The sequence below is a fragment of the Trachypithecus francoisi genome, unplaced genomic scaffold, assembly GCF_009764315.1.
Source record: "Trachypithecus francoisi isolate TF-2019V2 unplaced genomic scaffold, Tfra_2.0 Lachesis_group18, whole genome shotgun sequence".
Classification (NCBI taxonomy): Eukaryota; Metazoa; Chordata; class Mammalia; order Primates; family Cercopithecidae; genus Trachypithecus; species Trachypithecus francoisi.
The window spans coordinates 71,772,354-71,794,784 of NW_022681463.1; the positions used below are offsets into that span (position 1 = coordinate 71,772,354).

The following is a 22,431-nucleotide window of genomic DNA, read 5'->3' on the forward strand; positions in this document are numbered from 1 at the left end:
TTCTCTGTATCCTCACCAGCATTTATTTTATGTCTTCTTGATAACAGCCATTCTAACTGGGGTGAGATGACATGTCACTGTGGTTTTGATTTACATTTCCCTGATGATTAGTGATGTTGAACATTTTTTCATATACCTGTTGGCCATCTGTACAGTCACCTTTTGAGAAATGTCTACTCAGCCTCTTTGCCTACTTTTTAATGGGATTATTTAGGGTTTTCTTCTGTTAAGTTCCTTGTATATTCTGAATATTAGTCCCTTGTCAGATGAATAGTTGTAAATGTTTTCTACTATTCTACAGGTTGTCTATTCACTCTGGTGATTGTCTCCTTAGTTGGGCAGAAGCTTTTAAGATTATTATAGCCCCATTTGTCTATTTTTGTTTTTGTTGCCTATGCTTTTGAAGTTTTAGCCATAAAATCTTGTCCTAGACCAATATCCTACCTAAAACATTTCCCCTATGCTTTCTTCTAGTAGTCTTATAGTTTCAGATCTTAAGTCTTTAATCCATTTTATTTTGATTTTTGTACATAGCAAGAGACAGAGGTCTAGTTTCATTTTTCTGCATATGAATATCTAGTTTTCCCAGTAATCAACCTTTCCCCGCTAAATGTTATTGGTGACTTTACCAAAAAATCAGTTGGCCAAAAATGTATGCATTTATTTCTGAGTTCTCTATTCTGTTCCATTGGTTTACATGTCTGTCTGGCAAATCTGACCAAATAACTCCTCTGTTTAAGACACCACTTCATTGATTCTCTACTTTTCCTAAATTAGCATGACATGTAACATCCCTCGTGAGAGAGTCTTTGAACTATAAAGATCTCTCCCAAAATGTATGTCTTTTATGTCTCCTACAACCTTCCCTATATGTGCTGTTCTCTGTTTATCAAAAACACCCTTATCGGTCCCTTCACGACCACCAGTCAAGCTTTCAAAACTCGTCTATCACCTTCATCTAGAAACCGTCCCTGAGCATCATAGGAAAAGCTAGATGTTTCCTGCTTTGTGGACTTCAAGAACCTAGACACAACACTAAGATACACTGCTATAATGTGGAAGGACAATGTCAACCTTTCATTCAAGTTCACTTCCTCAGTATAAACAAAGAGCCTAACATCAATAGTACTTCAAAAGGGCTGGATGAACAAATTTCATAGCAATGTCCTAGTTACGTCAATAGACTTACTCTGACTTTGGGGGCAGCAGCTCGAAATTTCACATAAAATAATGTGAAGGCATTGTCTGCATTAGGTACAGATGAAGGATCCTAAAGAAACATGGGGGAGGATAGGGAAGGAAGATAATTAGCAAACAAATAATCATTCAGAAAACCTAACAGAAACCATTTCCTATGGCTACTGCTTGGCCTGCATACCAACCAAAGCTTAGGGAGAAAAATCTGAGGGAGATTAAATATTATTATGGCTACAAATGAGAAATAATTAAATGGAACTGTCATCTCTCTCTCCTTTATAGTTGAAATTAACCTTACATTATTTAAATTTTGGTGGTAACAGATCCGAATTGAGATTCACATTCTGCCACTCACTGAATGTAGGACACTGGCCCATGTACTTCATCCCTCTAAGACTCAGTGCATCCATTAAACCCTAAAGGTTTGGTGCAGCTCAATAGTAAAGCACTAGCACATAATAGGTACCAGTATTTATGAGATATTAGTTTCCTAAACTTACTGAAAATTTCGCAAAATAAAAAAATACATAGGTTGGTTGGTATGTCAGCTAAGAACAATGTGAACAGTAAAACTGCAAGTCAAACATCACAAGCTTTGAATGGAAAGTTCAAGAAGATACTCCACATTCTTCAGAAAATAAACTTAAAAACCAAAACATAATGTTTATGATTTTATTTTCTTAGGAAAGGAATGTTTTCAATGACCATCTAGCTTGTTCTACTCTTATTTTCTAAGCTTACACTCTGTTAATTTTCCACCTAGAATCAACTACAATCCGTAATTAACTAATTGATTTGCTTCTTTCTATACTGGTTATTTCTTTTGAATATAAGCTCCATGAGGGCAGGGACCTTATTAGCTCCTCTTTGTTTCTATACAGTTCCTAATAAAATACCAAGCATTAGGCAATGCTCAATAAAAATGTTTGCTAAATACAGAAAAGCTGAAAAATACAAAAAAAGTGTAAAGAAGAAAATTTAAATTATGCATTATGAGATGCATAATTATGCATATGAATATGCTTCAAAAGCATATTAAATTATCCCACCACTCAGACAGAGCCACTTTTATGATTTTGGTATATTTCCTTCTAATATTTCCATGAAAAAAGACAGAAAAGGAATGTTTTAAGAGACAAACGATTTGTATCTTATTATTCATCATATAGTACTGAATACTTCTCACACTATTAAACATTATTTGAAAATAACATTTGCAAGGGATATTTATAACATAGTCATTTTTCCCTACTATAAATAAAAAGGTGTAGTACATATTCTTAACAAAAGGTAAAAATTTTTTGGAATTACAAAGTACTAATCTCAGCCAAAGATGATGGAAGATGAAAGAATCAAAAACAACAACGACAACAAAAACCTGTTGTTGAGATCAGTTAACTCACCCTTTTCAGTAACTGATTTGTGAGGGTTTGTAGTGTGTTCACAGTATATGTCTTCATGAGGTGCAAAGCTTTAGAAAGACACTGTTTAAACTTCAGCAAATATACAGGATAATCTTTAAAATTAGGCTGTAAGGAAAAGAGAAAGATTTACAAAGTGGAAACGAACACAGACAAAAAACAAGCTTTTAGTGAAAACCAAAGTGTCCCTATATAAAACAATATATAAAGTTCAAAAACAGATTTCATAAAGATCACAAACTCCATGAAGATGAATACTGTGACTGTTTTAGTCACAGTCAAACCCCCTGCGCCTGGCACAAAGTAGGAGCTAAATACATATCTGCAGTTGTTAGCAAAAGATATTTTCAGCACCCCACAGACTTCAAGGCTAATATGTAAGGCCCAACTAGGAAAAGAATAGGAGTTAGGAGAAATAAACACAGCAATAAATCCTGAAGAAACAGAAATAGAGGGTGATTAAATCAAAGGGCTTGTCCCTTTATTTCCCCCCAAGTAACACTTTCTGTTTCCAAAGAAATATCTAGCACGTCAAGACGCCAACAATTTAAAAATGGCTCATCCGGTTAGATGGGATAAAGCTGAGTCAGCCAGGACGCATTCCATTCCAGGGGCCATTGCAGGAGCTAGAAGTACTTTTTACACCACTGCTAATAACAACTAAGAATTCACTACAACTTTTCTTTAATATGTTACAAATACATATTTTTCCCTTGGGCAGAAATAATCACAGCACAAAAAGTGATATAATAGGAATGTTTGCTAAATACAGAAAAGTTGAAAAACACAAAAAAAATAGGAATAGGAATCTTAAGATTTCTTTAAAACATGCAAAAATACTATGACTTACATGAGATGAGATATATGTTATACAATCATCTAACTTGGCCAGCATAGGTATAAATCCGTCACTATTCACCGACAATGTAGGGGAATTCAATTTCTTTAAGGGAAAAAGAAAACAATCTTAATTCACAAAAAATGATACAGATAAAAGTTGGAAACTATGGATCAGAGTCAGCATATTTGCCTTTACGATATAACAGGTCTTTATAATAAATTTTAAAAGTCACCAAAATATCCTCAAACGTAGCCCACATGTACAATAAAGAAGGGACAAATAGAAAAAGCATACTGAGTTAATTCAGTTTATTCCTAATAAGCTTTAATGGTACTCTTCATGAATTAGGACATAGTACATATTACCCCACTATACAATGTCATATTCAAATAATACATGAAATACCTAGATTTCTCAGTTTCTGGTATACAATATACACAATTTTTCTACTTGCAAACAATGGTGATTTTTCTGAAGGCTAAATGATTAACTAGTAGTCATATTACATTTAACAGTCATACTATGAAAGTAAAATACAAGCAATCATTTCTTATCCTGATACAGAAATAGCTTGGCAATGACTACTTTCCACTGCATTCCATTGTTAACTAGTCACTAGTTTTAGTTATGTCTTTAACAAACTAAATACCTATGATTAAATGATTTTAATAACATGATTTATACATAGTTATGATTAATTTATGAGTCAGAAACAGAAATACAATTTACATACTTGTCTTTATTGGAACTATTATACTTTATTGGGATACAAGTATACATTTTGAGGACTATACTTTTCTTCTAACTAAACATGAGAATAAGTTTGAAAAAGGTTTTGACTACTATCATAGTAGCACAACCACAGCAAAATCTAAAACTGAATATTTCTTCTTACAATCTTCCTCAAAGCTTACAAATAAGAAACTACAAGAGGTAACCAATAAAGAGATTTGAATACCAAGAATACAATTTAAGAAATACACCTTAACTCAAATATTTAAAAATCTGAACTGGTAATGGTATCTCCACTGTCTACAAATAGGAATATCTATTAGCAAGCCAGCTAAGTTAAAATATCACTCAAGCCAATTTATAGATTTAAAGATTACATGAAAAAAGGCAAAAACAAAATAAAAATCACTAATTTTATAAGAAGTAAAGAACAATGCTTACTGTGTTAATAGTTTCCAATTCGTTAAAATAGGAAAGCTTTTGTTGAATGTTTTCAGCCAGATCAACAAGTTCCGACTTGCGTTTTTTAAAAGAGAAAAATCAATTATTATGAGAATACAAGAATCAACATGCCAGTCTCAAAGTTACACTAAATAGATTTACATTAGACACAGAGGGTTATATCAGATATAAGAATACAGCTAAAGTATTTCTATAATCATGAATTAAAATAGGCGATAATATTACAGTAAATTTCATATCTCTTCACAAAATAATAAATGATCATATTTTTAAAATACACAGAAGTACATACAGAGAAAATTCTGAGATATACTAACTTAAGTGTTCTAGCTCTAAGTCAAAAATAATCAATCAGTTGATCTTTTCAAAATCGCACCACTAGTATAATCACTATGCTTTTTTTTGGAGTCTCGCTCTGTTGCCCAGACTGGAGTGCAGTGGCGCAATCTCGGCTCACTGCAAGCTCCACCTCCCGAGTTCACACCATTCTCCTGCCTCAGCCTCCCAAGTAGCTGGGACCACAGGCGCCCGCCACCACGTCCAGCTAATTTTTTGTATTTTTAGTAGAGACGGGGTTTCACTGTGTTAGCCAGGATGGCCTCGATCTCCTGACCTCAAGATCTAGCTGCCTGGGCCTCCCAAAGTGCTGGGATTACAGGCGTGAGCCACCGCACCCAGCCTCACTAGACTTCTTTGAAAAGTGTCAGTAGCTGGGTGTAGTGACTCACATCTGTAATTCCAGTACTTAGGGAAGCCGAGGGGGGCAGAGGACTTGAGGTCAGGAGTTTGAGACCAGCCTAGCCAACATGATGAAACCCTGTCTCTACTAAAAATACAAAAATTAGCCAGGTATGGTGGCACACGCCTGTAATCCCAGCTACCTGGGAGGCTGAGGCAGGAGAATCGCTTGAACCCAGGAGGCAGAGGTTGCAAAGAGCTGAGATCAAGCCATTGCACTCCAGCCTGGGCGACAGAGCAAAAAAAATAAAATAAATAAATAAAAGTGTCAGTAATAAAGAGTGGACAGAGCAAACCAACACAGCCACTACATTCTGAAATTGTACTGAGACCTAACAGCTCAAAACATAAGAAGGCTTGCCATTGCTATTCACATGCGCTTAAAAAGTAGGCTGTCAGTGTAACAATCCTTATGCTGAGCACAGGCCTCAAACACAGCAGAGTTGAACATCTTGGAGAAATTAAGAAAATTAAAGTAAAACTGTATTCATCTATTTTAAAATGTTAAATATAATGACTGACCCTCTTTCTTACTCCAAATTACCTGCTCTTTTAGGAGCTGTTCACAGGCTTCATGTAGGGTTCCTGTCTTATTGGACACAAAAAGATACTGTTTCTGCAAAGACTCCAGATGCTGAAGAGCACTGTTTACATCATTCAATATAGCATCACACTGCTCCTGAAACCCAGACAAGTAATCCCTCATCTGTCTAGAAAACAGAACCAAAAGGGGATTGGCAATAATCTTTTCCCCCAATAAGCATAGTAAAAAAACAACAAAGGCTTATTTTTCCCAAAACGTTCGAATTTCAGGAGGAAAGTCTGACCTACACACATAAGTTGATTATGTTAAGAAATGTACCGAAAGTTATGTCATGAACTGTTTCAATATTTAAGAAGGCAAATCACTAATACTATAAGTAACAAAAGGAATTAGCTTTGAAGCCATAACCTGGCTTTTCACATATAAGGCAATGAATCACTGGCTCAACTTCTAAAGACTGGGACACCAAAGCCATCCCAAGCCACCAAGTAACGTCAATCCTTCTGATCACTTCCGTCTTTGAAAGATGGTGTGATGTCATGGAAAGAATTCTAGATTTAGAATTAGAAGACCTGGGTCCAAGCCCCAGCTCTGCCCCAGTCTACATGACATTAAGCAAGTTACTTATTATTTCCAGGCCTCAGTTGTGTGATTAAAAACAAAAAGAGAATTACATTACAATCAATAGGTTAGGAGGGATAAGAATAGTAGTATCTTTCCTCACACAGCTGTTATGAAGATTAAATGGGATCATACATTAAAGAGTCTACCACGTTGCCTAGCAATAATAGCCACCAACAAATCAATACACTGAATGTGAACACTCGACCCACAGCCCCCACAGTCAGCTAGAAACTGTACACTGTCATTTCCCCCATGCTGTCAACATCCACTGACAGAAGTATAGTTACAACAGAAGTGGCCATCCTGAAAGTCTTTCCGGGATGTTTCTCCTTCTAAAAAGCAACAAACACCTCCTGGAATTCCTCTGAAACTCCTACTTGAACCTAGTTCTTTCTGGAGTTATCTGAAAACTAACACCTATCCCTCCTAACCTATTAATTATAATGTAATTCTCTTTTTGTTTTTAATCACACAACTTCTAAATAACAGTTTTAAAGACCCAAATCTTCTCACTGCTGTTCTTAAAGAATATATGGCTGTTACAGTGTTCTTAATACCTTAATTTTATTTAAAGACACTGCTTATGAAATGCTTCAGATGACTGTGATCTAAAAATTAAGATATCCAACAAATGCAAGAGATACACATACCTATATTTAGTTCCTTCATCTTGATCCATCTGAGTTTGCAGCTTTGCAAACCATGAGAAAAACTGGAAAAATAGAGTATTATACTGTGAACAAAACTAAAACTGATAAAATTTAAAGTGGCTACATGCTAAACAGCAAGTCAAAAGGACAAGACACTATCCAAGTTTTATTGTTTAGGGCTTACCCATAATCAGTTTTAAGCCAGGAGAAGATAATTTAATTATATCCACAATATCCATATGCTAGGAAAAGCAAAGGATATTAAAACATTGGCCATTTCACTGGGTGTGGTGCCTCACACCTGTAATCCCAGCACTTTGGGAGGCCGAGGTGGGTGGATCACCTGAGGTCGGGAGTTCCAGACCAGCCTGGCCAACATGGTAAAACCCCGTCTCTACTAAAAACACAAAAATTAGCCAGGCGTGGTGGCACATGCCTGTAATCCCAGCTACTCGGGAGGCTGAGGCAGGAGAATCACTTAAACACGGGCAACAGAGTGAAACTCTGTCTTAGAAAGAAAAGGGCCAGGCGCGGTGGCTCACGCCGTAATCTCAGCACTTTTGGAGGCAGAGGTGGGCAGATCACAAGGTTAAGAGATCAAGACCATCCTGGCTAACGTGGTGAAACCCCGTCTCTATTAAAAATACAAAAAATAAGCCAGGCGCCTGTAGTTCCAGCTACTCAGGAGGCTGAGGCGGGAGAATGGCATGAACCCAGGAGGCAGAGCTTGCAGTGAGCCGAGATGGCGCCACTGCACTCCGGCTTGGGTGACAGAGCAAGACTCCGTCTCAAAAAAAAAAAAAAAAAAAAAAAAGGCCATTTCAGATGTCTTAAGGATTGAAAAAAAAAAACAAACAAACAAAAAACTGGCCATTTTCAGAGTCAAATAAATATTTCTTCCTAATAGGCTAATACCTACTTGCTATAATCGTTTACAAAATTTGAGTAGGTAATATAGTGCTTTGGGCAAATATCAATATTAACATTACCTAATAAGAACTGTGAGGCTATAACTCAAAAATAATATTACAGACTGGTTTAAGAATATGGACTGTGGGGCCGGGTGCGGTGGCTCACGCCTATAATCCCAGCACTTTGGGAGGCCAAGGCGGGCAGATCACGAGGTCAGGAGATCGAGACCATCACAGCTAACACGGGGAAACCCCATCTCCACTAAAAATACAAAAAATTAGCCAGGCGTGGAGGCAGGTGCCTGTAGTTCCAGCTACTCGGGAGGCTGAGACAGGAGAATGGCATGAACCTGGGAGGTGGAGCTTGCAGTGAGCCAAGATCGTCCACTGCACTCCAGCCTGGGTGTCAGAGCAAGACTCCATCTCAAAAACAAACAAACAAACAAACAAAAAAACAGAATATGGACTCTGGTATCAGCTAGCCCTGGATCTGAATTCCAGCCTGAAAAATGTCTATTATTTAAAAGGGGGATGTGGGGAGTTGACCTTAAACGAGTATGAAGAAACTTTTTGGGGTGATAGAAATGTTTTATATCTTAATTATAGTTGTTAGTTACATATATAGGTATATACACTTTTCAAAACTCATTGAGCTGACACTCAAAATGAATACATATTATTGTACATAAATTATAAGTCAGTATATCAGTTTTTTTTAATTTTAAAGGGAGAACAGGTATAAGTTTCATCCAGAAGATTTTTTTTAAGCAGTTCAAACTAGTTCATAGACGTGGTGCAAGACTACCTTCAAGTGAACTTGAGAACACTGAATCTCAAGTAAGATTCAATGTCATGGGTATACAGGAGACTTGCCATGTACCTTGGCTATCATTTGCTGAGCATTTACTGTGTACTTGCTACACAATGCATATACATGCATTATCTTATTTAACACTCACAAAAATCCTACGAAATAATATATAATTATTCCTGTTTTATATACTAGGAAACTAAAGATCTAAGAAGCTAAGTAGTTTGCCTAAGCTCACAAAGATGCTAAATGATGGAGCTGACTTTCAGGTGCAGGTCAGCCTAGCTCAGGAGCTAGAATTCTTCACCGGTTTGTAGAACTGCCTCTCTTGACTTACTATATATGCAATCCAGTTCCAATACATGTACTCTATGTTTTATTTGGTAAATGCCTCAACTTTGACTCTTAATAGAACAAGGAAGAGGAGACAAGGAAAGTGGCAGAAGAGACTACTATAAGCTTAGGTTTCTAATGAGGAATGAACAAAAACCAAGAAAAAGTTACACATGCTAAATTACTGAAAAATAACTACAAGTGTCAATATTAAAAGAATATTTGGGTTTTTAAAAAAGGGACTACCTAGCAACAAGTGAGATGGAGGGGTACCCATGCACACACTGAGGGAACAGGTTAACAGCAGACAGACACTGGGGGAAGTCGAAAGGGCACAAGACATTAGAACCTCAATAATCTATCAACGTCCAAATGTGGAATATCATGTTTTTCACATACATCATAACTATAATTGGGCAACAGATTCATTTAAAACACTTAAACAGCCACAACTAACGCAAAATCAAGAATGTTCTAGAAAGACTTGATGTTAACTATGGTGACAAATGTTCAGAACTTTTAATTAGGACTTTTTTTTATTAGCCTTGTCTTGAGACATCTGAAATAATCAAACATCCTTAGAAAAGATACTGCAATTCACCTGCTGTGCGGTTTCAATTCTTTCTTCTTCCATTCCTAAGGAAGTGAAGCCCTTCAAGAGAATGTCTTCTGTAGATTCAGGCACTACTGAAGTCAGTTCAATGGGCAGTGACTGGGATGTTAAACTGCACAAGTCTTCAATTGGAAGCTTGAAAAAAGAGAGTCACAAAGATATTTAAGTAACTTGAAAATTACCTGAACTTAACTCAAGATTGGATTTCCATCTCAGTTGTTTTGAAATAGAAAGAAATATTTGCTATTAAATCATATTAAGTTAATAAATACTATATAATACTAACACTTTAGGCTCTATGTTAAATGCTAGTCTCAAAATATAAACATGACACTGATGTCCCACCACTAGTAAGCTTTTTTTTTTTGGTGACAGCGTCTTGCTCTGTCATCCAGGCTGACATGCTAGGCGCCACCTCAGCTCACTGCAACCTCTGCCTCCAGAGTTCAAGCCATCCTCCCACCTCAATCTCCAAGTAGCTGAGACTACAGGCATGTACCACCACGCCCAGATAAATTTTGTATTTTTGGTAGAGTTGGGGGTCTAGATATGTTGCCCAGGCTGGTCTCAAACTCAAGAGATCCCCCCACCTTAGCCTCCCAAAGTGCTGGGATTACAGGCATGAGCCACCACATCTGGTGTGAGTTAGTTTTCTAAGGGTGGTAAATCTGTGCTAATCCACACACATTTTCTCACTTGAGCCTCTTGTGAACTACCACCAGGCAAAGAGAAAACCTGTGTGCTATTGAAAGTAGCTTGTCCTCCCTGGTATCTAACACAAAAGTCTGACCAACTAACAGGATTAACAAATCACACCCAATGACTGGGTTCAGTGGCTCACACCTGTAATCCCAGCACTTTGAGAGGCAGAGTTGGGTGGATCACTTGAGCCCAGGAGTTTGAGACTAGCCTGGGCAACACAGTGAAACCTCCGTCTCCACTAAAACTACAAAAAAAAAAAATAAAAATTAGCTGGGTGTGGTGGCACATATCTGTGGTCCAGCAACTTGGGAGGTTGAGATGGGAGGATCACCTGAGCCAGGAGGTGGAGGCTGCAGTGAGTTGAGGTCATGCCACTGCACTCGAGTGAGGCCCTGTCTAAAAAAATAAATAAATAAATCACACCCAATAATTAATTAGAAATAAACATTACCTCCTCCTACCATTTCCACCTACCCACTGGCACATCTCACCACACTTTCCTGCTGACAAATTTTGAAATTACAACTGAATAAGAAGAATTTTAGAGTTTCCCATCAGTTTCAGAAGAGGCCCACTGACAAGGTCTCACTTTGACAATATTAGATCTACAGTACTTTCTAGTTCTCCACTATCAAAGAAAGGCCAGGTGTTTATTTATAGTCATACAGACAAACTGTTTTTAGACCAAAACAAAGGGAAAAGAGATGCTGGGGAAACTAAAAGGGCCTAATTGTTTAGGTTCAATTCCAGTTTTCAGCCCTCAGTTCTTAGTTTATGACATTTAAGGTCCACTGATATAAGACATGATCCAAGGTCTTAGGAAGTTGCTGCCCTGTCTACTTTCTAAATATAGAAGTTTCATCTGAAGATGGCATTTTCTTTTCAAAGCTAAAATAAGCTAGGTACAAAATGCACCACTAATTTAGAAACACTGTCCTTTAAAAATAGGGTTGTGTATGGGTTCAAATAGGGCTATACTTATGGTACAGTAAAGTACATTACAATGCAGCCTAGTTAGAATCCTGCTCCTGTTCATTTACAAGCTGTGTGACACTGGGCAAATTACTTGATGTTTCTAATCCTCAATTTCTTCTCTTAGCTGACACAGGTACAGTATCCGTATCATAAGGCTACTATAAAAAGTAAAAAAGAAAACAAAGATGTGGGAAAATCAGCTTGTTGGAATGCCGGGAAGCTGCAGACAAAGTGTTCAGGAAGGTCCTTGATCTGTCTTCTCCCCATAAATGAGCCTGGCTCAAGAGTCAGGAGGGTCCTGGGTGTAGGCTAATAGGCCTCATTAAGGGCATCACTTGCTCATGGAAACTCTTTCTGAATGGTAACACAATCCCTGAGTATAAAAGGACTGTGGCCCAGCAAGAATTAAGTTTCTCAAATCCAGTAAGAATTTATCCTGAGTCTGAAGTGTCATCAGCAACTGTGTGCTGCCACTAGGGGTTCTGGAGGAGAGAGGAAGCTGTGCTGGGATAAGCAGCATCTACACCTGCTCTATAGAAACCTTCCAATGAGCAACATGAGCTGTCTCCTTGGGGAGCCACCCAAGGCTCAAGGTAACCCACCTGAAGCAATGCTGCATGTAAAGCACTTAGCACAGACCCGACACATAGTAAGCAATACATTTGAGTACTGATATTATATTATTATTATTATTCCTATCTACTAGCAGCAACAGAGTAAGTTTATAAATCTAATTGACTTCTTGTAAAGCTGTCTTTACAAAATTATATTTTATTAGCAGTAAAATTTAGTTCTATATGAATAGATCATGAAAAATTCAATAGCAGCACTGTTTACATGGTATCTAATGGGTGCTGGGGTGATCAGGCTCAGATTTGGAAAATATACCAGAAAACACATGAAAGTTAGGCTAGGATGAAGAAAGCTGAAAGAAATGTTGATTGCACCCTCACAATAACAAAAACTCAAATAATCAACAAGATTATAACTAGTCTTGAATCCATCAGTGTTGCAGAGTAACCAAGCAGATAAAAATCTGGGCAGCGACAGGCACCTCCAGGAAGAGACAGGCTGCAAGCACTGGCTCACATGTGACAAATCACGGGGAAAAGAGATGGCAAACATTACAAGAGAAAACAGGCTGGGTGCAGTAGCTCAAGCCTGTAATCCCAGCACTTTGAGAGGCTGAGGTGGGCGGATCATGAGGTCAGAAGATCAAGACCATCCTGGCTAACATGGTGAAACCCCCATCTCTACTAAAAATACAAAAAATTAGCTGGGCATGGTGGCGGGCACCTGTAGCCCCAGCTACTCGGGAGGCTGAGGCAGGAGAATGGCGTGAACCCGGGAGGCGGAGCTTGCAGTGAGCTGAGATCACACCACTGCACTGCAGCATGGGTGACAGAGCAAGACTCCGTCTTGAAAAAAATAAAAAGAGAGAGAGAGAAAACAGCTCAGTCAAAAGACAAAGCAATCAACAGAGCCGGCCTCAGATGAGCAAGAGACTAGAACTAACAGACAAGGAATCTAAAATAACTGTAATTAACATGTTAAAGGCTCTGCTGTAACACACAGATAAGCAGTATGAACAGATATAAAATTTCAACAGAAAACTGAAAACTGTGTCAAAAGGAAATGTGACAAATAAAAATAATGGTAACAAAGATGAAGAATACCTGCAATGGGCTCATCAGAACACACAACAACACAGTTAAGGGAAAAAAAAATCAGTGAACTTGAAGTTAGGTCAATAAAAATCACCCAAAATGGATCATACAGAGAAAACAGACCAGAAAAATAAAAACTGAACATAGCATCCAAGAATTGTGTGATGGTATCAAATTATATGATTATGTGTAAATGGGATCCCAAAAGAAGGAGAACAAGAGAGAACAGGGTGGAAGAAATATTTGAAGAAATAACTGTTGAGAATTCTACAAAAATAATGAAAGATATAAAACTACAGCTCTACAAAATTCGGAGAATCCCAAGTAGAATACACACATACACTCAGGCAAACCCCTCTATGCACATCATATTCAAACTCTTAAAAACTAAAGATAAAAGCTTGAAGGCAGCCAGAGGGAAAAAGGCATATTCTACACAGTGAAATAAAGGTAAAAATTACAGCAGACTTCTCATCAAAAACACAAGCCAGAAGACAACAGACTGATATCTTTAAAATGTCAAAAGAAAAACACTCAAGTCAGAGTTCTACACCTATAGAGAATTATCTGTTTAAAATGAAGGAGAAGTAAGTACTGTTTAAAACAAACAGAAGCGCCAGGTACGGTGGCTCACGCCTGTAATCCCAGCACTTTGGGAGGCCAAGGCAGGTGGATCACCTGAGGTCAGGAGTCCAGGACCAGCCTAGCTAACATGGCGAAACCCTGTCTCTACTAAAAATACAAAAATTAGCCAGGTGTAGTGGCGGGTGCCTGTAATCCCAGCTACTTGGGAGGCTGAGGCAGGAGAGTCGCTTGAACCCGGGAGGCAGAGGTTGCAGTGAGCTGAGATCGTGCCATTGCACTCCAGCCTGGACTATAAGAACGAAACTCTGCCTCAAAAAAAAAAAAAAAAAAAAAAAAAGCTGAGAGAATTCATTACCAGCAGACCTATACTACAAGAAATGTTAAAGGATATTCTTCAGGCAGATGGAATATAATGCTAGATGAAACACATATCTACCCAAAAAACTGAAGTGCTCCAGAGATGATTAAAATGAAGGTACACATGACAGTTTTTCTTTTTTTAATCAGTCAGCAAGAAATGTCAAAAGCAAAAGTAGTAACAACGTACTGTGGGTTTATAACATATGTAAAATTAAAATGCCTAAAACAATATCGCAAAACAGGGAAAGGAAGAAATGGAAGCATACTCTTTGGGGTGTTTTTTTGAGACAGGTTCTTGTTCTGCCACCCAGGCTGAAGTGCCGTGGTGCAATCACAGCTCACTGCAGCCTTGATTTCTGGGGCTCAAGCCATCCTCCTGCCTCAGCCTCCCAAGTAGCTGCAGCTGCAGGCAAGCACCACCACATCCAGCTAACTTTTTGATTTTCTTCTTTTTTTTTTTTTTTGTAGAGATGAGCTCTCACTATGTTACCCAGGCTACTCCTGAACTCCGGAGCTCAAGCGATCCTCCTGTCTCAGTCCTCCAAAGCGTTGGGATTACAGGCGTGAGCCACCGTACCCAGCCAAAGAATCCTGCTGTAAGGTTGTTATACTATATACATGAAGTGGTATAATAGTTAGAGGTAGGCTGTGACTAATTAAGGTAGTACAGACGCTCCTCAACCTATGATGGGGTTGTGCCCAATAGACCCATCAGAAGTTGAAAATATCCTAAGTCAAAAGCATGTGGCCCAGCACCACAGGTACACTTTCTACTGAATACATGTAGCTTTCACATAAAGCCAAAAGTCATAAGCTGAACCATCATAAGTCAGGGACCATCTGTATATCGTAAATCCTAAGACAACCACCAAAAAAACTGAAAATACACAAAGGACCTGGCAAACTTCAGTCTCAATATCACCTAGACCCATATCCATCTGTAATTCAATTTCTTTTGAGAAAAACGATTATAAATCTATCCGAAAGAATGTAGATCAATGTCAAAATCCCGGTTGTGACACCAGATACTATAGTTGTGCAAAATGTTACCATTGCGGGAAACTGGGGAAAGTGTACAGATCTCTCAGTATTATTTCTTACAACTGCAAGTGCATCTACATTATTTCACCTTTTTAATAAGTAGTGTAATAATCATATTCTCCCATCAGAGTTCATGAGGCCTTACACTGCATAATTCTAATACTACCTTACAATATATAACAAATTCCAGATAAAAAGTATAATTCCTTTTGTTCCAGAATCATGTATAATACATAGAGCTGTCCTTTTAAGTGTATTTATTTGAATAGGTAATAAATCTCAAGGCACAAAACTCAAGGGAGTCAGTGAAAATTCTCCTTCCCCTTGTACTCATTCTCCAACCACCTAGTTTCCTCCTCAGGGGCAGGCTATCAATGTTACTAGTTTCTTAAGTATCTTTTCTAACATGGTCTATGCATATACAAAGAAAGTATACCTTTCTTAAACCCAAATAACAGTATACACACCTAGCCTTTTTCACTTAATATGCAACATTTTAAAATGTCTCTTCAACAGAGTATAAGGAAAAGACAGAATTTACTCTTACATTGTCATGACTTGTCATTAAACTATAAAGGGTGCTTATTTTAAAAGTCTCAAGAACACAGAATGATATTTCAGTGAAAAGCAAGTCTCCCTTCTTCCCTCTCCCCTGCTCGTCCAATCCTTCTTCTTTAAGCCAGTACCAATGTTTATATTTTGAGAAGTTTTTCTAAGGAGTCTGAGGGTAAAATGAAGAACTATAAAAGTAGAAGGCACTAAAGAAATACTTTTGAATTTTTGATCAATCTTTTATGAAAATTATTCAAAATATATGAATATAATTGTTTTTAATCCAAATCATCAGAAGACTTAAAACGAAAAGTAACGTTCTCCACCACCCTCACTTTTCACCAGTTTAACCATTTTTAGTATTCTTTTATGTTAACTCTACAACTCTTAAACAAAAAAAAAAAAAGATTTACTGCTTTGTGTTTGAATTCATCAATTTTAGGTCCTATCTATACACTCTTACTTCACCATGTAAGATAAAGAAATTAGTACCTCTATATCTCTTCCCTGTTTACTCTCAAATTCTGTCACCTGTACTATCTCTTTTTTAGATTATCAAATTTTATAATATTTGCACCTGGTTCTGTGGTTAAGTCTTTAGAATGATTTTCAAAAGGAATACTACCTGCTTCCTGCCTTCTGTAAATATGTCCAACTTTCAGGTTCATTGATACCATCTTCGGTTTTGGTGTGCCACACATTTATTACTGTCATTTCAAAGGGATCTAGGGGTGTCATACACATGTGCTCAGTCTGTTATCTTGAGCCAAAAAAGTTTTTTCTAATTAACTTTAGAAAATAAATAATTTGGCCAGGCGCGGTGGCTCAAGCCTGTAATCCCAGCACTTTGGGAGGCCGAGACGGGCGGATCACGAGGTCAGGAGATCGAGACCATCCTGGCTAACACGGTGAAACCCCGTCTCTACTAAAAATACAAAAAAAAAAAAAACTAGCCGGGCGAGGTGGCGGGCGCCTGTAGTCTCAGCTACTCGGGAGGCTGAGGCAGGAGAATGGCGTGAACCCGGGAGGCGGAGCTTGCAGTGAGCTGAGATCTGGCCACTGCACTCCAGTCCCGGCGACAGAGCGAGACTCCGCCTCAAAAAAAAAAAAAAAAAAAAAAGAAAATAAATAATTTGAAAACTGTACTTGAGAAACTACTACAGATGTTCCAGACATATTCTGTAACCTATATGCGAGTAAATATAGTCTAAATTTATAAAAGAGTATTCTATTTGATTACTTCAAGTACAAATACTACTTTTCAATCACAAGAACTTGAAAAACTAGAGGCAAAAAGAGGCTCTTTGTTTCCTGGTTCTAATACAAAACCATCTTCTCTCAAACCAAGCAAGAGAAGCCATAATGCAAACAATTCAAAGAAATCATTTTTTAAAGTAGCAAAACAAGTTGCTTTTTAATAGCATATGAGGGAATGCCCCCATTAAGTAGACTAGGCAGCTGTCTTCCTTTCTCAAAACACCTGGTATAGAATAACAAGTCAAAAAGGGGTGTGGTGGTATCACACACTTTCCTGTTCTGACCTCTCATTCACTTGCAAGGAGGACGAGACTGAATGCCTCCTGCTTACCAGCACTGTCCTGGCTTCCAGATGGAGCAGACAGATACCACTAGAGAGAGAACACAGTTCTAGATTGCTGGTGGGCCAGTGCTGCAGAACTACTGTATAGTTCATGCAAATGGAGACACTACCATTAAATAGTAACTACAATAAATTCTCAAGTTTTGCCTGACCAGCTGAGCAGGTCCATGAAATAACAAGTAACATACCTCTCTCTCCCAAGCTTTACTTCTTGCAGAGCTCTGGGTTGGAGAAAACCACTTTTATAATCAATCTGATCAATTAATTCCCTAAACGAAACCTGATGTTATGTTCTCTGTTTGGAGCAAATTACTGAAGAGGTATAGGTGGAGTCTCAGAACCTTCCTCAAGGCACCTAACCTCTCCTTTTCTTACCTTTGGTCCGAATGACACCTATACCACCTCAGCATCACAGGATTCTAATCTATTCTTTTTAGATGTGAATGATTTGAAAGAAAGCACAAGAGTAATACTAGCAAGTAACTTGCCATGTGCACCTTACATACGTGATTTCACATAATTCTCACAACTCCCTATGAGATAAGTACTCACCATGAGTTAAGTCCCCATTTTATAAAGAAGAAAATTAAGGCTTAGAAAAGATAAACACCACATCTAAGGTCACACAGCCTACAAGAAAACAACAGCTGTAACAGTAAATTATAGGTAAATGTTGGGGTAAATTATTTTAGCATTTTATCAAGAATTACTAAATTCAACAGAAATAGGCCCCTCACTACTAATACGTTTGCCCTGGCTACAAAAGTCTACCTAATATTCGATTGTAAATTATTTTCTCTAATGCCAAAAAAAGGGTATAATTCCTTTTGAAGACTAGTTCTCTTTCATAAAAGAGAAAGCTATTCTCTAAAGTTAACATCTTTATGATATGTACTCAGGGTTAGTTGGCCTCTTGCTATTCTACTAGCCTGCTCAGTTCCAGTTGTTCTGGAAGTAATTTATCTCGTGACAATTGTGAAACACTACAGAAAATCCTTGAGTTACACTGATTGGACAAAATGAAAATTGTGGCACTCTCTTTTGGTGCCAATGTTAAAAGAGTAGTAATAGGGCTAAAAAAATTATTCCAAAGTCTTCCCAACAGACATATAAACACTTTAGAAAAGGAAAATGAGGGCTGTAAAGCTGAAGAGCAATGAGAACTGCCTTCTCAAATATTCCAGGATGTGTGCATAACCAGCTCGGCTATTGCATTCTTTTTTGGGGGGACAGAATCTTGCCTGTCACCCAGGCTAGAGTGCAGTGGTGCAATTTCGGCTTAGAGCAATCTCCACCTCCCAGGTTCAAGTGATTCCCGTGCCTCAGTCTCCACAGTACCTGGGATTACAGGCATGCACCACCACACCCAGCCAATTTTTGTATTTTTTGTAGAGATGGTGTTTTGCCATGTTGGCCAGGCTGCTCTTGAACTCCTGACCTCAAGTGATTCCCCCGCCCTGGCCCTCCAAAGTGCTGAAATTACAGGCGTGGGCCACCGCATCTGGCCTCAGCTATTGCATTCTCACAGGAATCCAATACTGAGCTGCACATACCAGAAGACCCTCACTGAATTCTTGAACTCCTTAAGCTCATCCCCTACCCATGACCTTACACTGTTCTTTCTTCCAGCTGCAACGTTATTTCTTAAGTCTTTATAAGGCTAGCTTCAGGTATTCCATCATCAGTTCTCATCTCAGATTGTCACTTCCTTGGAAAGGCCTTCCCTCTTTCTCTAAAAGGGCACACCTCATCCCTTTCTGTCACACCATCCTATTTGATTTTCCTTATATTATGGACCACCGTCTGAACATACCTTCTTTGTTCTTTTTTTCCATAATAATGATCCCCACAATTATGTCAGCTCTATGAAGTTAAGGATCTCATCTTTCCTATTTATCTTTCTATCTCCGATACCCAACTCAGAGTAGGGACATAACATATGTTAAAGACTGCATGTGGCCAATGGTAAATATGAAAGAATGGGGTGAAAACGAAAGATTCCATTTAGTTCATTCCAAACGTTCTCCTTCATGCTCAATGAGAATAAGAAATAATAGTTTATGACCCATGGCAATGAAAACAAATTTTTTTGGAGAATATGCATCTTCCCCATCACACCGCCACTGCTATTAAGTCCAAGCATCCTGCTGCAGTAAGGAGCCAAATCAATTATAAACAGACTGGAAAATTTACAGAGCAAACAACTTTTATTATCCAGCATATAAAAGAGTTTGATAGCCAAGCCAAAGAAATTTCCGCCTGTTCCTTCGTTTATTCCAGATCCACTTCCGGTACCACATCCTAGAGGTGGAAACAGAAACCCAAGAAAGAACGCCTATTTGATGGCAGAGCATACAACACTGAATGTGAAGAGAACGTTTAAATCCAACCTCTAAAGTTGGAGGACAGAAAAAGTTGAAGACTCTAAACTCAATCTGCATTTGGACACAATTCCAAATCGTATAAAGAGAATGCTTCAGGCCTGGCACGATGGCTCACGACTGTAATCCCAGCATTTTGGGAGGCAGAGGAGGGCAGATCACTTGAGGTCAGGAGTTCGAGAACAGCCTGGACAACAGGACGAAACTCCATCTCTACTAAAAATACAAAAAATTAGCCGGGCGTGGTGGCAGGTACCTGTGATCAGCTACTCGGGAGGCTGAGACAGGAGAATCGCTTGAACCCGGGAGGTGGAGGTTGCAGTGAGCCAAGGTCGCGCCCCTGCACTCCAGCCTGGGCGACAGAGCGAGAGAAAAGAATGCTTCCAACATCAAAATTAACTATCACCACTGCTTATATAAAATAATCCTCCTAAACCTGGCCCTCAAAACTGGAAAAAGTTTGTCAAACGTGACAATTCATGTTACTTCCTGCTATTACAACTAATTGAATTGAATCACACAAGAAGCAGTAGTGCATAATATCCTAATGGTAAGTGGATCAAACATGATGACACTAAAACCAAAAACCAGCACTGCTTAATAATGTACTGAGCCAGCTTTCAAATAAAATTCATTTTTATTGCTTTGCAATAGGTGAAATAAATCTGATCACCCATAACCTGCACTAGATTGAGAGCTCATAGTTCAATGTGCGATAAACGAAACTGTCACTCAGGACCAAGTTTTGGTCTCCCCAAGACCCCCATGGACAAAGCAACCTAGGTGATTCATTAAGGCGGTAAATGAGCACTCGTTGGAGACTGTCCTGCAGCACAGCACCTCGGGTTGGCTGCCTCTCCTTCTGGGATAGAGTGGGCAGCAAGATTACGCCTCGGCTGACAGGACGCCTTGTCTGGGGCAAGACGCTCGCTGCAAGGCTCAGGGTCAACCGTTCCATGCTTCTGGGGGAGGACTGGATTCCGGCGAGCACCAGCCGCAGGACGCCCCCACAGTCGTCCCCGGGCAGGATTAGAGTCGGGGTCGCAGGCAGCGCGAAGCCTGACAGCTTAGGAGGTGAGAGGCCCCTCCCACCGGATCCGCCACCATGGCCAGGGAGAAGTGGAGACATATCCTGGGGAGAGGGTGGTGAGGTCGGGGTCCTGCCGGGGCGCCCGAGGAGAATCCCAGCCCCGTCGCCCCAGCTCAGTTCCTGCCCATCACCTCACCTCGGCTGGCACCGGCAGGTTCTCTGCCGCCGCCTTCAGCTCCAACACCGAGTCCGTCTGCCTGTCGGTCAGCGGCGCCGTCGTGTCCGGTCTCCGATCCCAGAGAGCCAGCTTCTCTCTAGCGTCCCGCTCCGCCGCCGCCTCGGGCAGAAGCAGCAGCGCCGCCTCCGCCATCGCCGCCACCCCCGCGGCCTTCAGCAGCAGCGGGGTGGAGGGGACCCAGACAGCGAGACCCAGGCCACTTCCGGGAGAACCGGAGCGTCCAGCGCTGCACCGGCGGCGGGGCGGGCCGGAATGCCCTGACCCCGGAAACGGTTCTGCAGTGTGGGGGGGCGGGACCGAGGCCAGTACAGACGTGGCTTTAAATGGATACGACTATTTCCGGTTTAAACGTAGAAGGTGGAGACGACAGGACCCAATGGAAACAGAAATGCCCCTACCGGAAGTATCTTCCTCAACATCAATAACTTTATTGTTATGTGTTGTACAGATTATTGTCGACTGAGCTAAATCACCCTGCCGGCAGGATACGTGGATTTACACCTCTCTGCGCACAGCTGGGTAGTCTGGGTGGAGTGTTTGGAGTGTATGATTTCCATGTTGGCATGTTGACAATTTCTCCCTCTTGGATCAAAACCAAAAGCATAAATAAACTTCTCCAACATCCAGTAATTCCCCTACTAGAAAACTAATTTATGGAAACACATAAAAAATTCAAAGATGTGTGTATCTCAAACATCATTAATGGCATCAAATAACTGAAGACAACCTGAATGTCCAACACTGAAGAACTGGATCAATAATTTGTGGTACAGGCCAGGCGCGGGGGCTCAGGCCTGTAATCTCAGCACTTTGGGAGGCCTAGGTGGGCGGATTACCTGAGGTCAGGAGTTCGAGACCAACCTGGCCAATGTGGTCGAACCCCGTCTCTGCTAAAAGCACAAAAATTATCCAGGCATGGTGGCACATGCCTGTAATCAACCTGAGAGGCTGAGGCAGGAGAATCTCCTAAACCCGGGAGGTGGAGGTTGCAGTGAGCCAAGGGCTCGCCACTGCATTCTGGCCTGGGCATCAGAGACTCTGTCTCAAAATATATAATAATAATAATTTGTGGTACAGACATGTAATTCTATTCTACCATTTAAATCATATTGTAGATTTGAGCAACAAAATAAATAATGATAGTATTAGATCATAATTTACAGAATAAAATAAATACCCATGAGTCCATACTGCTATAAATAAACAATTGAATAAATAAATGGTGGAGAAGAGACAATCTTCTTTCTTACAGAAGAATTCCAGTCAGTAAATGTAGAATGAGTGAGAGAAATAAAAAAATCATCATTAGGACACCACAGTAATAATTGTAGCAGGCAAGATCTAAGGATGAATGCTAAAATGATTGGGTGAAAGTTAAAGGAGAAACAAATTTGCATAATCCCAAAGAATCTCCCTGAGATAT

The 22,431-nt window shown here is 39.5% G+C and overlaps 1 protein-coding gene across 1 annotated transcript in view; it reads right to left on the bottom strand.

Annotated features, from left to right (window-relative positions):
- Positions 1-21,825, bottom strand: part of COG3 (component of oligomeric golgi complex 3) — a 73,457-nt gene extending 51,632 nt beyond the window's left edge. Inside the window, exons 1-8 of the mRNA XM_033176967.1 lie at positions 20,967-21,825; positions 9,866-10,012; positions 7,210-7,271; positions 5,936-6,101; positions 4,633-4,707; positions 3,469-3,561; positions 2,601-2,726; positions 1,190-1,270 (exon numbers count right to left, since the gene is read on the bottom strand). Of these exons, the coding sequence (XP_033032858.1) occupies positions 1,190-1,270; positions 2,601-2,726; positions 3,469-3,561; positions 4,633-4,707; positions 5,936-6,101; positions 7,210-7,271; positions 9,866-10,012; positions 20,967-21,140 (924 nt within the window). The 5' untranslated portion in view covers positions 21,141-21,825. The remainder of the gene's footprint in view (positions 1-1,189; positions 1,271-2,600; positions 2,727-3,468; positions 3,562-4,632; positions 4,708-5,935; positions 6,102-7,209; positions 7,272-9,865; positions 10,013-20,966) is intronic.
- Positions 21,826-22,431: the final 606 nt, after the last annotated feature.